At 40.5% G+C, this 22,112-nt stretch overlaps 1 protein-coding gene across 1 annotated transcript in view; it reads right to left on the bottom strand.

Moving 5' to 3' along the window:
* Positions 1-11,246: 11,246 nt before the first annotated feature.
* LOC149454555 (uncharacterized) overlaps positions 11,247-22,112 on the bottom strand; it is a 76,673-nt gene continuing 65,807 nt past the window's right edge. Inside the window, exons 7-8 of the mRNA XM_089687340.1 lie at positions 21,313-21,415; positions 11,247-16,090 (exon numbers count right to left, since the gene is read on the bottom strand). Of these exons, the coding sequence (XP_089543466.1) occupies positions 21,325-21,415 (91 nt within the window). The 3' untranslated portion in view covers positions 11,247-16,090; positions 21,313-21,324. The remainder of the gene's footprint in view (positions 16,091-21,312; positions 21,416-22,112) is intronic.

The following is a 22,112-nucleotide window of genomic DNA, read 5'->3' as shown; positions in this document are numbered from 1 at the left end:
ATTTTGGATGGTAACTTGATGCCATCTGTGAAAAAGCTGAAGTTAAAGAGAGGATGGCTTCTACAAATGGATAATGATCCTAAACACACCTCAAAATCCACGGGGGATTACATCAAGAGGCGTAAACTGAAGGTTTTGCCATGGCCTTCACAATCTCCTGACCTCAACATAATTGAAAATCTATGGATAGACCTTAAAAGAGCAGTGCGTGACAGACATCCCAGAAATCTCAAAGAACTGGAAGACTTTTGTAAGGAAGAATGGGCAAAGATACCTCAAACAAGAATTGAAAACCGCTTGGCTGGCTACAAAAAGCGTTTACAAGCTGTGATACTTGCCAAAGGGGGCAGTACAAGATATTAACTCTGCAGGGTGCCCAAACTTTTGCAGATGCCATTTTTTTGTTTTCTGTTATTTTGAAAGTGTAAATGATGGAAATAAAATCTAACTCTTGTTGACATATTATAAGAATGTCTAATCTGTAATTTGATGACTTTTGGAGATTTTTCCATTTTCCTTGGCTTCTTTATGCACATTAATACAAATGTTTAGCTGGGGTGCCCAAACTTTCGATCCCCACTGTACTACATAATTAGCTACAAAAAAGGCCAAAATTACTCATTGGGATGCTTTGGGTTGTTTAGGATCCTAGCAACACCCTTGACCTTTGGGTAAGATATATACTAAACTAGCAACTACAACAAAGGTCAAAAAAGTAGTTAATCAGAATGCCTTAGATATTTTAGGATCCTAGCAACATCATTGACCCTTGGGTAGACATATTGCATGACCTTCTACAAAAAAAGGGCCAAAAAGTAGCTCTTTGGGATGCCTTGAATCTTTTAGGATCCTAGCAACATCCCTGGAACCTTAGGTAGCTATACTACATGAGTAGTTACAAAAAAGGGCCAAAAAATAGCTCAATTGGACACCTTGGGTCTTAAAGGATCCTAGCAACACCCCGACCTTTGGGTAAGATATACCACATAAGCAACTATAAAAAAAAAAAAAAAAGCCAAAAAAGTAGCTCACCAGGATGCTAACAGCAGGTGAAGAGGAGGATCATCTTCAGCCATGCTGGGCCCTGGATATAATGAAGTTGCAAGGCATTAGAAAACTAGTAATTATGATCAAGGAGTCAGTTGCATCTAATGCCATAAAGCCTGGTATAGTTAACACCACACAGGCAGCATGTCCAAGCCCTGGAGGCATTGGTTTTTGCAAAATGGTAAAGCTTGGCCCCTCCTAGACAGGCGCTCTGAGTAATGGCTTAGATAACCGGCAAGCTGGGAAAGCTGTAAGCTCCATTATTTGTGCCAACCCAGGGCTCGGTAATAAGATCATGTTTGTTTAATCATCTTAATTAGGTAAAAATCAGAACATTATTGTATGTGCTTTTTTCTTTTTTTTTTTTCACTTCATAGTATAGTTGGTTACTCTGTCTGTACTACTGTTCTTGATACCCATTAAAACTAGTTGGTATAGTCACTTCCAGAAACTTCTGTCCTGACAGGTTCCCTTTCAAACTCTGTGAAAGAACAAAATGTGTTCTTGGCAGAGAACGAGAAACGACTTATCATTAGCTTAATCAGATCCTAATCACAGCGAATATCTGCCTAAATGCTGGGAATTAGACGCTGCATGTTTGTGCTGTTTTCTATATTTTAACTTCCTTGGTTCCTTGATTAACTTCCTTGGCTGACATCACCAGCCAAAATGTTTTATTTTATTTTGTTTGGATAGAATGGGGAAAGATTAAAGCCTCTGTTGGGTTTTTATTATCCATGTCTCCATTGAAAAGATTCACCCTCGCTTCCCGTTAGGATGGGAAATTATACTAAATGTAAACCCGAAAATTAAATTTTTCATATGTTTGGCATCATCTCTCACTGTATATAGTTTTTTGAAGCAAATTGTTGTATTATGAATTTATTGCAAAATGCCTTTCCTGAAGATCCTGCTAGTAAGAGCGATTCTTGTTGCAGGCTGACAACGCCGAACTACTGCATCACATAAGGAATGGTGTTGTCAGCCTACTGTGTGAGCATCTATCAGATAGGCAGCCTAGCAGCCAACCTTCGGAGCTCACATGGCAGGCCGACAACGCTGCTGCTAATTGTGATGTAGCGGTTTAGTGTTGCCAGCGTGCAAAAGAAAGTGCTGCTTTTGGTAGAATCTCAAGGTAGAAAAAATATTTTGCAACAGATTCAGAAATAAAAAAAAGTTTGTGTAAACCAAAAAATGTTTTTGGACATTTTGTACTGAAAAAAAATGTAATAAATGAACAATAATGAAGCATGTGCAAAATGTCCCTCCTATCTTGTTGAGCACTCTTACCTTTATTCCCAACTGTACGGTATAGTTATCACCAAACGTCCGGGGCTAAAACTTGGTTCCAGCTAGTGTACACAAATTCAAGAGGGTCACAGCTCATCCATTACGAACAGTTTTGCATTCTGTGAATGGAGGGGCGGAAAACGTGGTGTTTATCTAATCCTCCTCCAATCACAGAACACCTTGTATTCAGAGAAAAGAATGCAAGGCCGTTTTAGAATAGACGTTCTGCAATAAATGCAAGGCATTCAGTGATTGGAGGAGGGGAGAACCTAGTGTTCATGAGCACCTCCTCCAATTATAGAATGCCTTATATTTATTAAAAAGAATGTAAGACTGCTTTGGAATGGACAAGCTGCAGATTGAATGACCCGCTGTGATCTGTGTAGCACAGCCAGAACCTAAATTTCAGCGTCGTACATTCCGCAGTGACTGTACTGTACGGGGGGAGGCAAACGTAAACGTATTACATAACAGCAGTGGCCACACATTGCACACACTTCATTAGTGTTCATTTATTTTTATGGTGCAAATGGCCAAAAACGGAGTTCAGCTTTATGAAAACTGTATATACTGAGGCATGATGCCACAGAGACTGACACAAGTCCTCTTAAACATGGATGCCTGAGCCCATGCAAGTCCATGCAAAGGTCCAACATATAGTCCCTGCATGGAACTCCCAGGTGCTGGACACAGCCTCCCATGGACATAATTGGCTGTACTTGGGTAAATTCTGGTCCTACCATCAGCACATGTATATGCAAGAAATAGAATGTTGTAATTTTTTTTGCATACACCCATATGTTGTACTCATGTTTATGTGAACACCAGCATATATCCGAGTATAGCTGTGCACAGCCATTCATGTATGTCTATGGACAGCTGTACGCAGCACCTGGGCGAGGAAATTTACATTGCATAGGCTCAGTGCCAGAGGCCTAGTAGATTTAGGGTTTACATACAATTTTAGCAAAATATCCAACAAAAAATAATTTTAAAAAAATAGAGTGGAAAAAAATTAGAAATTCTGACCTTGTTTTATTTTTTGTTTGTTATGCCTTCCTATCCTGGTGACAACCACATGTCCCTTATCTTGTACAAGCCTCAGAAGTACAAGAAGTGAGGGAAAAGCTAGCCAATGGGGTCACAGAGGTTTACTCCTGATAAAAAAAAATGTTTAACGTGTTAGTTCACCTTTGCGTGTTAGTGCAGCTTTAACTAAACTTGGATAATGTCCATTGCTGTAGGCCATTTATGTACCTCCTGAAGCCTGTCTAAAAAAAACTCCCAGAGGTGGCATCACCCCATCCTGTCTTGTTGCTAGGACGTTGCTAAGACACTCCCAGCTGTTACTTTTCAACCCTACCACCACAAAAGCTCTTGAACGCTGAGCTCAGAGCACTGCATCACGGAGTTGCTCTCACAGGCGTGGTCCACTATCTCCTCTGTCTCAGCATCGCTGACCTCAGAGCTACTGCAGCAACGGGGGTAGCGAGAGAACGCTTGCAAAGGGGGTCAGAATTGGCTGAAAGTGTCTTAGCAACATCCTAGCAACAAGGGAGGATGGGATTATGCCATCTCTAGAAGCTGGCACCCCTTACCTGTGTAGGCAGGTTTTTTGGTAACGGTGAAGCAACCCTTTAACTTTTTCCCATTCTATCCAAAAATGTAAAAAAAAAAAATCAAAATAAATAATTGAACTTTAACAATTAGAAGAGCAAATCTTTCACCAAGACCATCTTCAATTGTTTTTAGAATCTAATTTTAGAATGTGGGCCTTGTTACATGTATGAATTGAAGCACTGAGCAATAGAAAACAAACAGTTGCTCCAAACAGTACAGAACCTTCCTCGCTCATAACCAGCTCATTTACAGCCTACCTGAGGCCTGCCAACAGCAGCGGTGGCCATTTTGACTGAGCCAACATCAGCGGTGAGCTAGTCCCAATGACAATGGCTTCACAAAAATGACCGCCTCCATCCAGCTTAGAAGGCGCTTGTGAACGCCGAAGTCTGTTTTAAAAACACGCTGAATTTTTAAATGCTTTTTTTTTTCTTTTTCAAAGAGATTGTCACGTTCTGCCTCGCCCGTGAGTGGTTTATTTGTGGTGGCGTTTCTATTTATTGATGGGATATGAAGCAGGTTATGTCCAGAGGATGAAATCACAGTCTGATCCCACGCCTTCTATATAATTCATGATATTTATGAGACCGTTGGGAGCCAACAATACTGCTTTGTAACAGCACTTCCTGTTTGGACAGGAAGTCAGTGACTGGGGCTGTGTTATATTGTCTGTTTCTTTTTTTTCTCAGTGGGGGTGGGGATGGATGTTTTTTTCTTACCTTGTGCTGTGTTTTTTTTTGTTTTTTGGGTTTTTATTTTTTACTTCTTTAGTATTGTTTAGTTTTTTTTTTTTCACTTGTCATTTTTTTTAATTTTTTTTTTTAATTTTTACACCCAGTTGTCTCTTGTTGTTTATTGTTAACTGTAAAACTTTAAAAAGCCATGAACCTAGGGGAAATTATTATATAAATATATATATGTAAATAATAAATATAGCGTCAAAGTCAATTTCTGGAGGCGGGAGCACAGGGGTGCCGCCATCCCAAGAAAAAAACAAAAAAGCACCCACTTAGTGTAACTGTGCCATCTTATTTTATATTTTTTTTTCTTTTTTTTTTCTGATCCATGTATTGCTTTAACTCTTTTGCTGTTGGTAGAGTAACCCCCCTGTCAGCAAAAGGGCTAACCCGCTTGTATCCGGCCTGAAAGCCATAATATGTTTAACAGCACAATGTCCGGTTCTACAGATCAGGAAACACTGGGGAGGTGCGGCCATGATGGACCTCGTCGGCCAATGGGACCTGTGATACCACAGGACATTATTGCGGAAACTCTGAGACCCCCTTTTTTTTTTTTGTCCTCCCTTTTCTTACGCTGAATACTGTGTACAATCTCACTCATTTTAAACAGAAGTGGTCTCTCAGGGTTTTAATTGAAAAGCCGCTCCCCGTTAAAAAAAAAAAAAAGAAAAAAAACACACACACACACACAAAAAAAAAAACAACGCAGTTACCGGCCTTGTTGTGGAGTTGGAGGCAGAGGGGATATTCCAGCCCTATTACTCATTGTGCGTGGGTGTGGGGGGGTGGGATAAGGCAAAGTCGAGGGGGCTTTGTGTATTTTTGTTTTTTTGGGGTTTTTTTTTTATTCCTTCGTGTCCCCTCTTTCCTCTCTCCACCTCTCCCCCTGGTCCCCTCCATGTTTCTGTCATCTCACAGCTTGTCCAGAGCACCAGTTTTTGTACACAATGTACCAAAAAATGTAAAAAAAAAAAAAAGGAAAAAAAAACCCACAACAAACGAGCAGACAGATTAAAAAAAAACTAATATGAAAATGGAAAAAAAAAATAAAGTTCATGTTTAGTTATATGGCTGTGTTGAATGTTTTTGATAATGATATCTTTGACGGATATTGATTTCACAGAATGTGAGGTAAGCAACCATTTTCTAATAGAAACCACGAGCTCCAGTGCCTGAGGATTGGTGTTCTTTGGGTACAAAGGTTGGCGTCGGTGGGTAACCCAGTATTATATAATTCCGAAAACTAAGATAATCGGGGTACAGGGTTGAGGAATTTTTTTTTAACCAATCTCTGATCTGACTCCATCATGTTTTTGTCAAAACACAGCACCAGAGTGTGAAGGGACTGTTACTTAGCTCTGTGCTTTGCCTTTGACCCATCTGGCCTTAAAGGCATAGTTCACTTTTACCTAAAAAAAAAAAAACACCTATGTAGGAAAGGGGCCAGCTATAGAGAACAAGTTGTGCAGCTTTGACCAAAGTTGAATAATGTCCCTGCTGTGTATAAGTGTAGGCCATTTCCATACTCTTGAAGCCTGATTGATAAACTCCCACAGAAGGCACCATTCCATCCAGACTTGTAGGCTATTTCTGTACTCTTGAAGCCTGATTGATAAACTCCCACAGAAGGCACCATTCCATCCAGACTTGTAGGCCATTTCTGTACTCCTGAAGCCTGACTGATACACTCTCAGAGATGGCACCATTCCATCTAGACTTGTAGGCCATTTCCATACTCCTGAAGCCTGACTGATACACTCTCAGAGATGGCACCATTCCATCCTGACTTGTAGGCCATTTCCATACTCCTGAAGCCTGACTGATACACTCTCAGAGATGGCACCATTCCATCCTGATTTGTAGTCCATTTACATACCTCCTGAAGCCTGACTGATAAACTCCCAAAGATGGCATCATTCCATCCTACATTTTTGCTAGGATGTTGCTAAGACGCCTCAAGCTTTTGAAGTTCACCCCCAACATCACAAGAGCAAGCTCAAATCTACACCACCAGGTGAGAGAGATCATGTGAGGAGAAGTTTGAATTAGAGCAGTGTTTCTCAACTCCAGTCCTCATGGACCCCCAACAGGTCATGTTTTTAGGATTTCCATTATTTTGCACAGGTGATTTGATCAGTTTCACTGCCTTAGTAATTACCACAGCTGTTTCATCTGAGGGAAATCCTGAAAACATGACCTGTTGGGGGTTCATGAGGACTGGAGTTGAGAAACACTGAATTAAGAGAAACAGCTGACTCTTGTGATGGCGGAAGTGAGCAGTAACAGATGGAAGTCTCTAAGCAATGTCCTAGCAACAGGGCAGGATAGGATGAGTACATTTCTGGGAGTTTTTCAGTTAGCCTTCAGGAGGTACGTAAATGGCCTACACAAATAGTAAGGGCATTAGTCAAAGCTGCACAGTTTGTGTTTAATCTACAGACATGCCGTAGCTGCATAGGGAGTATTTTGGTAAAGGTGAACTATGTCTTTAAGGCCAGACGGGTCAAAGACAAACACTATGGCTTTCTGTTAATGCACATTAAAATGTTGGTATGATGACTTGCCATTTATTTGAATGGCAGCCCAACACACCTTGCTGAAAAGCATTCATTGCAGTGCAACAAATACAATGTGTTGCAGAGAAATGGTGCATGCAATCCATGTACATCCATTGCAAGGTGTGTTGGGGTGCCATTTCCAGTGATAATTGCACCCCATTATGCCAAAGGATAAACTGTGTGTTGTCACAACAGACTGGTTTGAATAGACTCTAAACCTTTGTCTTGAGTGTGCTTAGCATTAGACCTGCCAGATCAGCATTTCTTAGTACAGGTATCCTTTAAAGTGTGCATAAACCCAAAATCTATTTTCAGTATATTTGGTATTCTGTCTTTCTGGATACTGGTTTACCAACTCTGCAAAAATTATTCCCTGGAGATCCTGCCAGTAACATCACTTCCTGTTTCAAGCCAACAACAATAAGCTGTTGCCTTGCAAATAGGAACCAAGTTGTCAGCCTGCCATGGGCACTCCTGGACTTGGCTATTGGACATCCTATCAGATAAGTGCATTCCTCCTACAGACCTGTTAGCCATTAGGGTGTCTAACTAACAAGGGCTCACATTACTGGCTGACCACATTGCTACAACTTGAAACTTAGTGTTTAGCAATACAAGTGAAGGGATGGACGCTGCTCAATGCTGACCAAGCCCCAGTGGCCAGGGCGAAACAAGTCAGAGGGCGTGGCCAGAATGGCGGCTGAGGCCATTCTCAACATTGGACTCCTGGGGTCGGTTGAGCAGCGTCCATCCCTTCACTTGTATTGGCTGATACTGGAATCGATCGAACTCATGCTCCCCTCTTCTCACTTGCTGGTGGGGTGATCTTTTTCCTTCCAGCCATAGCTTAGTGTTGTCAGCATGAAACAGGAAGTGCTGTTACTGGTACATTCTATAGCCAAGAAACTTTACAAAAGACTCTCCAAATTCTTTGCTTAAGAAAAAAATGGCATCATGCCTCGCTGCATACAGTTTTCATAAGCAAACCAATTTTTTACGAATGTGCTGTAAAGTTTATTTGGAGATCCTGCCAGTAACAATCCTTCCTGTTGCAGGCTGACAACACCAAGCAGCTGCCTGGCAAATACCAACTGCATTGTCAGCCTGCCATGGATACTCTTTCAATTGGCCATTGGTCTGCCTAACAGGTATACTGTATGTATTTCTCCTAGATACCTTAATGGCCAACTGAAAGACCTCAATTGGCAGGCTGAGCAGATTGCTGCCACTTGAAAGGCAGCAGCTTAGGATTGTTGGCCTGCAACATGAAGTGCTGTTACTGGCAGGTTCTATAGGGAAGAAACTTTACAAGAGACTCTCAAAACTTATTTGCTTAACAAAAACTGGCATCATGCCTCGCTGTAGTTAAACAGTTTTCTTCAGCAAATCATTTTTTGTGAATCTTTTGTCAAGTTTCTTCCTTGTAGACCTTGCCAGTAACTGCACTTCCTGTTGCAGGCTGACCATGCTAAGCATTTCAAGTAACAGCAATGTGGTAAGCCTGCCATGTGAGCTCCTTCAGTTGGCCTTTTTGGCTTTTTATCAGGGCTGTAGAAGGAATGCATATACCCGATAGGTAGTCCAGTGACCAGCTGAAGGAATGCCCATGCCAGGCTGTGTATGCTGATGCTAACTGCAAAGCATCGGATTAGTGTTGTAAGCCTGAAAAACAGGCAGAAACTAAAGTGTGGCAACAGATTTGCAAAAGTGTATATAAAAAAAACACACGATGCCAAACATATTATATAAAGATTCTGGGTTCACATACCCGTTACAGTTTTTCACTTTGGCAGTTAAATGTGAAAAACACATATACATATATATATATATATATATATATATATATATATATATATATATATATATATATATTAATGTTATGCATTCCCATTCAAACAGTATACTGAATACTTATTTTTTAAAAAGTTCTTACCTTTCTTGTTTCTTTGGAGCTGGATTATACATGTGACTGTAACCTATTCTGAACAATTTCAAAGTGCAATTCTAAGGGCAAACTGAGGGAAAGGGCATTAACATACAATGTACCAACCAAGCCCTGAGATCTTTAACCCTTTGTTAGGACAGTCAGTGTGTATGTCTAGTTTACAACCGATTTTGAAGATCTGCCAGCAGAATACAGGCAGTATGTATAAGTATGTTTACTATAATTACTTATAAATTTAAGTCCACAGCCCCCTCCTTAAAGACTAACTCCACCTTTAACACCATGTTACACTCATATATATGGTGTAACAAGTAGCCAAGTGGACTCCCCTGCCCCTTTCTCCCTCTGACAGCATGCAGGGGTTCTTCTCCCCTGCAGCAGCTGTCAGATTTGAAACCCTGCAGCAGCTGTCAGATTTGAAATCGGAGCAGCTTAGCAGGATCTACCTGCACAGCCATGTTTATTAATTTACAGAAATCTGTGAATGAATAAATTACAAGTCCTGTATGCCACCAGGGCAGCAAGGCTTGTAGTTCTCAATAGAACACAAGTGCCGTGATTACTGCCTCGTAGTTTATTGACACTTCAGTTCTCCAACAGAAAGCCCATGCCCTCCCTACAAGTATGAATCTGGAAGAGTCTGCAGGAGCCAGGCATTGCACCTGAAAATCCACTGATCATGTTTGCAATACTTTGCAAAAAAATAATGAATGCACATTTTATGCAAAAATATGTACATTTATTGTCTTACATTTTTTTTTGCAAAAGGAAAAGTTAGCCTTTAATATTGCATAGAAGGGAGAAAGTATGTAAGATTTTCTTTTAGGAATTTTCAAGAAGTAAAAAGTTAAGCAATTTTTAAACATTTTTTTAAAGTTTTTCTATGAGACTTGGAATGTGTAACAGAAATAAAAGTAGGCAGTATCCAAATTAAGCTACACAATTGGAAATGCAATCCAACTATTTGTAATATATCCTTAATTTACACCATTGATAAAAAGGCACATAGCCATTGTTACATTGCACCACAATGCCCAAGAAACTTCAGCTGGGAATGCACCAATCGACATCACATGGTAGTACATTACTATGCACTGCACTGTGCACTTAGTGCATGGGGTGCCTTTCAAAGTGAATAGTACTGCAATGCACTAAGATGTGCATGGTGCATTACTGCAAGGCAAATGTGAGATCCTGGCGTTACAAAAGTCCATCCAGTTCAACCATTAAAAAAAAAAAAAAAAAAAAAAAAAAAGTTATAATCCTATACCCACAGTTGATCCAGAGGAAGGCAAAGGTTTAAAGTATATAAACCATATCAATAAAATATAAAAGTTTAACATATTAATGTCATATCAAAAGCCATTCTCACTGTTTTTAAAGATTCATTAAAATATTACCTGGTGATTCAAACATGAAGGTCCTTGTTCAGCACTCCCTGTTATAGGGCGATTCCTGCATTATCAACCTCTTACACTGGGGGAAGTAGGGGGCTGTTTACTAAACCTGGAGAGTGCAGATTCTGGTGCAATTCTACATAAAAACCAATGATCTTCCAGGTTTTATTGACAGCTTAATTAAACAAGCTGAAGTTAGAAACTGACTGGCTACCATGTGCAGCTACACCAGATTCTGTGTGCTCCATTTTTAGTAAATCAACCCCACTGGCTTCCAATGGAAACCACAAGCATGGTCTACTGTTGCTGCTGTCAGGCACCTGGCCCAGAGAAATAATGTACAGAAAGTGGCTGAGAAAGGCTGGAGGAAATCAGCAGCACTGAGTAGACAAAAAGGTGATAACTGTTTTCTTAAGAAGAAAAAAAAAACATGGAAATTGCTTTTGGTACACAGTGATTTAGCAAACTAAATGTCATCCAGTTAAGGTTTACATCTACTTAAGCGCTATAATCGCTAACCTCTGGTCCTGCAGCTCCTGGAGACTTACGATTTTCATCCTGCAAATGGATGTCATGCACACTAGATTTATGTCCTGTTCTACAGGTCTCAACTTAGCTGTCATGTGCATTTATTTTACAAAAAGCAGTCTTAAATTTCCATTTCACATTTATTAAGAAAACAACATTTCACACAAATCAATATGGATAAAGTAATCAGTACATTCATTTCTGCTGGGATTACCAAACAATGCAATGTGACTTAAACAGGGTGCAAACATCATACAGTCAAAAAGTACAACAGTAGCATATGATCAAACAGATAAAACAATAACACATTAAACGAGCTAAAATTTTTCTCTTTATATGATTTTGTGTAAAATAAAATTAATCTCATCTATAAAGCCAAAACACTTAATTAAAGCAAAGTACCTGTCCGCAGAGTTGCCTGCCAACAGGACAATTTAAAATGGTTTTTATCAGAACCATCGGGTGATCTCTTGTGCTTCGTCTCCTTGGGGTGCTGCTAGTGCTGTTGAACTAACAAGTTACATTCAGTGTTTCTCAACCTTTTTTATCCTAGAAAAGCCCATGAAATCATTTTCAGGTTTTGGGGGAACCTCTGCTAACACCAATTCATCAGGGGTCACTTGGATAAACTCCCCCCTATATTGTTGGTCACTGGGAAAAAAGGCCCTCATATTGGTGGCTGGTGGGAAGAATGTCAGCTTACATACCATAGGATAACTGGTGTCATGTCGCTAACTCTGCCAAGTCGCTTTGGCCCTGGAACTATGCAGCCTCCATCAAGTGGGAGATCAGTCAGCCACAGCTCGAGCCCAGTAGCAATCTCTGGAGGAACCCTGGCTGAGATTGGCTGGGTTACATCCTTGTAGGGTTTTGCCTTAGCTCACAAAATGGCTACAGTATTTAAATATCTTTCAATGGAGTAAAATAAACCCTCTCATGAAGCAAAACAAGTTGTGATGAAAGCAGCCACTCTCTAACTCCAAGACCGTGTACTAGATCAGGGGCAGTGAAGCTGAGCTTACCTGATCTTCACCTAGTGTGACATCACCACCATCCAGAATTCAGCCCTGGGGAGAAACAGAAACTTCCACGTACAGTATCTCCTTTGAAACAACTTTAGCCCAAAAACTGAAAAAGAAGCTCTCTGCCAATGACGACTCCTGTTACCTATCTCTCTGATGGATGCTGAGCCTGATCTCCACTATCTTCTAGAGCTACGACTGCTGAAGAGTCTTCAGCATCCAACACTTCAGGGTGTGTTGGATGCCTATTCAACCCCTTAGCTCTTTGGCTTCATCTACTGTACCCGCCCAATCTACTGCTGTGTCCTGTAGTGAGGTAGGGGCCAGCAGATGGAACCACAACACATGGTGGCATGGACAAGAATTTGACACACCCAGAAATGTCAGATATTGAAAATCTTGCTAAGGGCCATAGTTCAAGATTAAAGCTGGGATCAAGAGGTAAGAATTAGAAGATCTCTTATACAGGGAGCTTCATTTCAATTTTATTGGATAGTAATAGAGTTCCTTTAAGGCATTGTTTCAAGGCCAAGTCCTTGAGAACCATTCACAGGTCATGTTTTCTTTGTTAAATGTACACAGATGATGCCACTGCATTGATATATATATATATATATATATATACCCACTGAAGCAAAGCCTAAAAATATAACCTGTTTTGGGTTCTTGAGGGCTGCAGTTGGGAAAGGTAATAACTTTCTAGTTGTGTTACCTGTCTTGTTCCCTTAAACCTGCACAAGTTTTTGAAGTATCCCTTGTGCCCAAAAGAAAAATGTGTTTTTCTGCTCCTTTAACTCAATGGAATTCACAGAATGACCAAGTTGCCCATCTTACAGAAAGTGCTGCTGTGGGCCCTCAGAGTAGCTGGCAAGGTGACCCAAGTTTTGGTCATGTGATCTCTGCTGAAGGGTATAATCCTAGTTAGGCAAAGGCAGTTTTTGCCTGAAGGTAAGACAAAGATCACATACGCAACACTTAAGCAACTGGCCATATAGCTAGCCTCTATGAGAGCCTAAAGCACCATTTTCTTCCAGATGGCAATTTCAGGTCTTCTTCAAACATCAAAGGATTTAAGGAAGATTCATTTTTTTGTTACTCAAGGTTCACCGTAAGGGAAGTAAAATGTTAGTATTGGCAAAGTTGGAGACATTTTTAGGATGGGTCAAGCACAAGGGTTTTTTTAACTTCAAATGCCTTCAACCTGTTGGTCTGTATAGACACTCAACCTGTTTTGGCACCAATATACCAGTACTGTTACTTGTCAGCAGTTTAGGTTCAACTCTGCCAGGCTCTCGTCATAGAATTCTACTGCAGCCAGGTAGCCAGCATATGTCATATGCCAGGACAACTAAAAAAACAATCAAGCCTCTTTAGGAACAGTTTTCAAAGCATCAATTCCTAAACAGATGCACATTACAGAAGCTGGCAACTCAGGGCAAGACAGATATTCTCATCACTGGTATCTATTGCACATAGAAAATTACTCTAGCATTCCTTCTTTGATATCAGGGCAATAGAAGGAGTTGCCTTGATATCAAGAACACAATTGTTATAGTAGGAGGGCCAATGACTCCCAAGTTGTCAGGAGTGGAGCCTGGAAATGTAGAGCCTGGAAACCCCTAAGAAATAGAAGATGTGACGCACTTTAAATATGCAATAAATGCAATCTAATAATGCTTGTCTGATACATTTCAGGAGGACATCTACAATCCAACAGATTAACATTATTTGAAGCTGGAATCCCCGTTTAATAAAACAGTTCTGCCCTGTAAAGCCGTGCCTGTAATATGGCAAGTGGTATTAATAGATCACAAGCACAACGCTTTCTATGTCTGCCAAACACGCCATATTTATCATCTGCTGTTAAAAGGAACGGGCCAAGCTGTTCCAGTGTGCTTTTTACGCTGACATATTAGGGAGACAAAGGCTGCTATTCCTTGTGTCACAGACAGGACTGGAAGATAGCGGCTCGGGGAGAGCGTGCACATAGCTATTTAATAATGCAAATCTCAACAGCACAACAGAAAGCGCTCTTAAATCTTTGCTACCCAGGCTACCGCTTTCATCGCTGGCCTTTGAAGTTGGCATTGTGAAAACAGCAATTTTCAAGCTTTTACACCTGCCTTAAAATAGACATGTCACTACATGGGAGACCAAAATGCTGGAAAGGAGGACTGTTCAAAAAAAAAAAAAAAGAAAAAGGAAGATGAATTTTTGATAGAACTGTGAATGTCTAAGTAGTACTCTGACAAATGTAATTTATGTCTGCATTTAATTCTGAGCATTCACATTGTGCCTCATGGCTCACTAGCTGTATATCTGAAGTGTGAGATCTAAGGAACTGTTGCCCTTGACTGCCAGTCTCAAGAGATTTAGGATAAGACTTGGTCACTACTCTGCATTCTCACGTCAGAGCCTATAGCAAAAATGGCAGAGACCTGCCTCTACTAAGATGGCCACCTCTGTACAGAGGCACAGTGTGGACCAATGCATGGTAAATCAGTAATGGAGATAAGATCAGTGGCTGGAAGACCATAGGCAAAACTGATGACTAGTCCTTTACTCTCTGTTTAACATTTTGAGCACAGCCTCTGGAGTTTAGTTCCTCTGTAAGCACTGTTTTATTTTGCTTGCAAGTTAGGCGAGTCATTTAAAGTTATATCAAACCCTCAGTTTTTATGCACTTTTAGCAGATGATTTAATTCCTTAGTTTGCAGCTTCTTTATTCTTTAATCCTGGCCTCTGTTCCTTTTTAAGCTGGTGCCATTGATGCTGGCACAGGTTTCCTGTCTAAGGGTGGCTCCTTTCTCTTGCAGCATCCTATGGAGCCAACCTCTCATGCAGGGACTAGAGCTGTGTCTCTCTGCACTGTGTGCATCAATAGAAACACACAGCCCCTTAGTCTAAGATGGCAAAGGACTCACCTCCTTCTCCAAACAGACTGGCTCCAGACTGTACTGTCCACTGTGAACTCTTTCCTGTGGTGGCAAAATGATCAGGGAAGCAGCACTAAGAAAGCAGGAGCCAGCAGCACTGAAAGTTGTACACTGCACGTGCTGGGGTAAGAATTTTATCAAATAGTTTACTGGGGAATGATTATTTTTTTGCGCTAAACTAAAAAAAACAGTGAGGGTTTAATACATCTTTAATCACTGCTTCCTAGGAATATGGAAATATTTGGCTGTCAGACTGGCTACATTTTCAATTTAGGGTCCCTTTGTCTGTAAGAAAATGTTGGTTTCAGATGGTATTAGAATGTTAATTATTGGACTGTTATAATCCTTTTCGGAATTATGTAAGTCCATCTTTCAGTAGCTGTAATGTGGCCCATTTAATTAATTCCACTCAATGCAGCCTATTAATTTGAGTTTGACATTCCTGTCCTAAATCAACAAAAACACCACTAATTGCACTTATCTCATAGGTTGTGAAAACCATCAAGAGAAACTTTTAAGATTTAAATAAAAAAACATTGATAAAGCATCCTCGCATTACTCTGCTCTCCTCTCCAGCACTGGGTCCCCTATGATATGACAAGAACATTCCAAAGTGCACATATTTCCCTTTAAATTTAGGTAGCCTGGGCCAAAATGTAAAAAATAATGCATCAAGCTGCTGCCAAAATTACAACATGAGATTCCAAGTAGCTGGAACTGCAGTGATTTGACGGGTTCACTATTGGCTCATCTAACAAAACGGTCCCATCAGCTAGAAAAGAGCAACAGGTACACTTTATAGAAAAACATTCTTAACAATTAAAATGATAAAAAAATGAAGAGTTTGTGTTCACCCCAAACCAATTATTAACCTCTTAATCAAAGCGCTAAGCAGTATTTGTCTCTGATCATTGGAGTGTTGCGTCCCTTGAATTCCCGTCACCAGATTCAGAAAGCAGGATGTGATATTTGGTGGAGGACGTTTTGGTTCTGTGCAGCATGTGAGCCTGAATAAGAGACAGAAAAAGTGACAGATCAGATCAAAGTCTTCCGCGGCCTGCAGAAAGATCATAGACGCATGGCAAAGCCAATGCTAAGATCAGCTAGACCATGGCTTCCTTCCTACGGCAAGTCTGGATTCCAAGGTCTAGACATTCGTTCTGCATTTCTTTGTACATTGGTCTGCTTGTTAAAAAGATGTCAGAGGGCAACTAGTGCAAATTTCTACATAACTAAAAAAAAGGGAAAAAGAAAAAAAACCCAATTAAAGTGTAATGTAGGCAGATAGAACAGACGTGTTTAGTCTATTTATGAATCGAAAAAAACTTCAATGTATATTACGTTCATGAGGGCGAGGGCACACCCTGCAAATTCCAGCTGCAAGAATCTGCTGATTCCTGTGGCAGGAACACAGGTGTGTGTGATGAGATAGCAGCTCAGATTACCTGCAGCGATTATGGATGGACACCAAAGGGCTACCTCCAGCCCCAATCATCTGTCTCCAACCGCCAGTAATCAGTGGCAGACAGTGACAGGTAGATACGCCAGAAATACTTATGTTATAAAATATCCTATTCGCTTTGTATTGCTTAGATTGTGTGAAATTCCTAGTGATCCTGGCAGTCCTCCTGCTTTCCTACGCAAAACTGACCACACTAGGCATGAGAGCACACCCATCCCGGCATGGTCAGAGTTGTACTGATCCCCCCCCCCCCTGCACAGCCATTTATGGGGAAGAGCAATATACTACCATTCCTCCTTATAAAAAAGAAAGGTATTCAGAATGAAATATATAGCTTTTTGCAAACTCCAAATCGGCTTTCATGTGTTTTGCACTGAGGAGAGGCTTCCATCTAGCTGCTCTGCCATAAAGTCCAGATTGGTGAAGGACTGCAGTGATAGTTGTGCTTCTGGAACTTTGTCCCATCTCAACACAGGATTTCTAGAGCTCAGAGTGACCATCGGGCTGTTGGTCACCTGTCTTACTAATGCCCCCCCCCATTTGCTCAGTTTGGCCGGGCAACCAGCTCTTGGAAGAGTCCTAGTTGTGCTAAACTTCTTCCATTTGAGAATTATGGAGGCCCCTGTGCTCTTGGGAACGTTCAGTGCAGCAGAAGTCTGTAGCCATCCCCAGATCTGTTCCTTGCAATAATCCTGTCTCTGAGCTCTGCAGGCAGTTCCTTTGAACATAGCTTTTGCTCTGATACAGTATGCATTGTCAGCTGTGAGGCCTTTTATACAGAGGTGTGTGCCTTTCCAAATCATGTCCGATCAATGTAATTTACCACAGATGGACTCCAATCAAGGTGTAGAAACCATCTCAGCAACAATCAAGAGAAATTCCAGGCACCTGAGCTAAATTTCAAGTGTTAGTGCAAAGGGTCTGTATACTTATACTAATGTGATATTTCAGTTTTTCATTCATTTGCAAACATTTCTAAAATTCTGTTCTCACTTTGTCGTTATGGGGTTCTGAGTGTAGATTAATGAGGGAAAAAAATGAATTTAAATAACTGTAGTATCAGGCTGCAGCATAACAAAATTGAAAAAAGTGATGGGGGTCTGAATACTTTATGAATGCACTACATGCACGCATGTTTTGTCTTTCATTTCTTTTTTAAGCACTGTTACTGGCAAACGAATGCCAAACATACTATGAATAGATTTTAGGTTTACACACTTTAACAGGGCCGCTTTTGTTTCTCTGATGTAAAGGTAAATTTACTTATTATTTAATATGTAACTTGATTAGAGTGGAACTAAACCCTCCGATCCTTTTCAGCCAAGGAAGCCATCATCTTAGCCTCTGTTTGATCTGCACCTGCCATGGTGCTGCACGAGATCAGTTATGACACCAGCCATTTGATGGCTTGACAGTTCGGCTGAGAGCACAAGCAACTGTGACAGTTATCATTCAGGGCATGCCTTGAATGTAAATGTTTTAAGAATACCTAAACCTGGCCGATGCCACTGGAAGCTGGAAATCACTGTAGTAGGCAATACTATCCCAGGGATCTCCACTAGCTTCTGGGTCCCGTCCTGACTAACTGCACGGTTGCATCCTGAACACAGGAGGACGACTGCTTGGCAGTTATGAATAGGTATTACAGGTTACTTGCATATAGAAAGAAATATACGGAGCCTATAGGACGTTTGTGAACATCTGACCATCAATTAGAATGTTGTGCATCCCATTCCAAAACCATAGCCATTAATAAGGAAACCTCTAACCTTTGTAGCTATAGCAGGCTCCACCTTTCTGAGAAGGCTTTCCATAAGATGATAAATTCTCAGTGAGAGTCTCTTTTGCCCATTCAGCCTAAAAAATGCGTTTGTGGTCAGGTACTAATTTTGGATGAGAAGACTGGCTGGTCATCCCAAAGGTGTTCAGTATTGTTGTGGTCAGGGCTCTGACCAGGCCACTCGAGTTCTTGCATTTGATTTTTGACAGTTCGATTTACAGTGCAAGCAACTGTGATGGTGATCATTCACGGCATGCCTTGAATGTATCAGTTTTGGAAGTAGTTAAATTGATGGGCAAAGTCAACAAGAATATTTATAAGGAAGTGTGCCACTAGTATTAACAAATCAGTCCCCCCCATGGCAGTCTTGTTACCTGCTGATCCTGACAGTTCTTTTTTCACTTCTTTTAACAGTTGGCAGTTACAGGGGTTGGGACAGGCCATATAGCACTGCCAGGGATGCTTACAATGGTCAGCTTTTATTCATATCATTTAAACCTTTTGTCCATAAGAAACATAAAAAACTTTTGCTATAACGGCTAAAACAGAGTTGGCAGGAGTTGGACTTTGGCCCTTATTTAAAACTCAACTCCATCTTATACATCTGTACAGGATCCTCTAAAATTACATACTCTGATTTCACTGGACACTGAGCTTTTCACAATGTGCATTGGCAGTTGCAGCAAGTGAGAAAGAGCACATCATCTCCTGGTTGGTGGACGTCCAACATCATCTAGTTCTTTTTTCAGCCTGTCTCTGGCCCACTCCTTTCATTCATTGGAAAGTTCTTTCAATCTTGGAGACTCAGCAATAGATATAGAGGATACCTAGGGTGCTCTTCATAATGATTCAGTCTGCCTAATAACACCTGCTAGCTGCAAAAGGGGTCCAACTCCATATTAATGGTCATAGTTTTGGAATGGGATGTCTAAAAAACTCATGTGTGATGGTCAGGCGTCTACAAACCTTTGGCCATATTGCGTAATCATTGAAGAGTTTCAGACACTGATGAGTTATATGAAATTAATAATGAAACATAGACTGTGGGATATGGGTGAAGCTGGGAAATCGGGTGCAGAGATATTTTCATAGACAGTACCCAGCCTATCTCAACCTTTTCAACACAAAGGGACCCTTGATATAACTTTCCAGTCCCGGGGAAGCCCTACTAATAATGACTATATCTACACCTCATGACACAATAGTGTGATGGTCACTATTAAGAATGCTCCTCACACTTGTGGTCACTGGGAAGAAATAACCCCCTTATAGATAACGATCAATGGTGTCAATGGGAACCTATCTGAGAGACAGAAATTGCTCAAGGAACTCCTAGCAACCTCTGGAGGAACCCTGGTTGAGAAACTCTGCTTTAGAGTATAACCAAAGGCAAAACTTTTTTTTTCGTCTTGAGTAGTGTGGATAGAGATTAGACCACTTACAAGCGTACCTCGGTTTACGACTTTAATTCACTCTGTGGGACTTTTCGTATTGCGAAAAATTTGTAAACCAAAACACAGTTTCCCATAGGAATGCACTGAAAACCAATCAATCCGTTCCGGAGGTCAGAAAAAAGTTTTTTTAAAAAAGTCTTTTATCTGTTCAAAACTTTTTATAAAGTGCACTTTAAAGGCATAAATACTGTACAGGGCCATGATTAAAAATTAATTTGTAAATGCATTGAAAACCAATTAGTCCATCCTGGAAGTCAGAAAAAAAGTCAAAAGTTTTACCTGTTCAAAACTCTTCATAGAGTGCACTTTAAAGGTATAAAGGGACATGATTAAAAAAAACATTGTAAATGCATTGAAAACCAATTAATCCGTTCCGGAAGTCAGAAAAAAGTAAAAAAAAAAAGTGTTCTGTTCAAAACTCTTTATAAAGTGCATTTTAAAGGCATAAATACTGTACAGGGCCATGATTAAAAATTAATTTGTAAATGCATTGAAAACCAATTAGTCCATCCTGGAAGTCAGAAAAAAGTCAAAAGTTTTATCTGTTCAAAACTCTTCATAGAGTGCACTTTAAAGGCATAAAGGGACATGATTAAAAAAAAAATTGTAAATGCATTGAAAACCAATTAATCCGTTCCGGAAGTCAGAAAAAAGTAAAAAAAAAAAAAAAAAAAGTGTTCTGTTCAAAAAACTCTTTATAAAGTGCACTTTAAAGGCATAGTGCTGTACAGGGACATGGTTAAAAAAAATTGCAAATGCATTGAAAACCAATTAATCTGTTTGTATTGCGAAAAAAATTTGTAAACCGAGCCACTATATTAAATGGATTTTCATTCGTAAACCGAAAATTACGTTAAACCGAGGCGTTCGTAAACCGAGGTACGCCTGTATTAGGTTTTTAGTGCTGTCTGTGTCCCCATTTAGGGAGATTCATCCTCTCTGTTTGTCCTGTTTTTCCCTTACCATTGAAAGTAAAAGAAAATCACAAATTTTAGGTTGTCCCCAGAAAAGTAATAGAGGGAAATCTTCCAATGGGGACACTAGTTCTGGTGACCTTGAGGGTTCCAAAGGATTCCCTTAGTTTGCAGGGATTTCTTTTCGCTTCCTGTTTTGGCTATGGGACAGGAAGTGAAGGGAAATCTCCCCAATGGGACAAGATGGCAAAAATAAAACTGACAGGGGTTATGACCTTCCATTACTCTATCCAAAATGAAAAAATAAAGGTTTGCCTATAGTTCTTCTTTAAATTTATACCAGACTCACTTGCACCGATGACCCTGATCTACTGTAGACGGTCCGCATGGAATCATTGTTGTAGCTAAAAACTCAACAGGCTAAATGCTTAATATAAACATTTTCCATTATTTATGTTTAGCTTACTTAATATAATTAATAGATGTTGTCTTTGATATTTGGATTTATTGAATGTTTAATTATTTAACATGCTTTATCTCGTGCAATGCAGAAAGGATCCATATAAATCTTACATCAAGCGGAAAACGGAATTAAACCGATTAGTGCTAAGAAACTGACCAGCTTTGGCGATCACATGACCAGTGGCTGGGTGTCCGAGGCGGTGCTGCTCACAGACTGCAGGCTGCCCTTGTAGATGGGGGTCCTCTTCTCTCCATCGATCCTGTAATTAGGAAAAAAAAAAAAGAGACCGAGCGCAATGGTCAATGCATGCCGAGCTGGGACAAAGAGTCATGGCAAAACCAGAAGTCCTGGTAGATCCCACCAGTGCTTAGCAGAAGACATGCTGGGACTTGTGGTCAGTTCAGGTCTAAACAAAGAGCACCTGTAGCCTTAGAGAAAAAAAAACTTCCCTTTCCCTTTGGTTTTCTTTAACAATAATGGTTTTTGGGTGTTTAGAAGTAAATCATGGTACATTCCATGGGCTAATCTGCAACTATCATCAGACAAGCACTCAAGGACTACAGTGGGTACCATACTTAGCATTCCTCAATGGGAGGAAAAAAATGGCATATATCTTTAGGTGTTCTTTAGTGCGGGTGGAAACCCCAGACCTGAAATATGAACAAAGCATATCTCTCTATAGCAGGAGTCTCCAAACTTTCTAAACAAAGGGCCGCTATCAATAGGAGGAATAGAGCCGTATCAATGGTGTCAATGGAAGGAATAGTGCTTCATTGCTGGTTTCAGTGGGAGGAATAGTGTCCCATCATTGGTATCAATGTGTCAATGGGAGAAATAGTGCCCCATCATCGGTGTCAGTGGGAAGAGTAGTGCTCCATTGCTGGTTTCAGTGGGAGAAATAATGCCCCATCATTGGTATCATTGGGAGAAACAGTGCCCCATCACCGGTGTCAGTG

The sequence above is a fragment of the Staurois parvus genome, unplaced genomic scaffold (genome assembly GCF_062004578.1).
Source record: "Staurois parvus isolate SC_StPar_1 unplaced genomic scaffold, SC_StPar_1.0 ptg000423l, whole genome shotgun sequence".
NCBI lineage: Eukaryota > Metazoa > Chordata > Amphibia > Anura > Ranidae > Staurois > Staurois parvus.
Note: the sequence above shows the minus strand (reverse complement) of the source record. Positions and strands in the feature narration are given on the sequence as shown.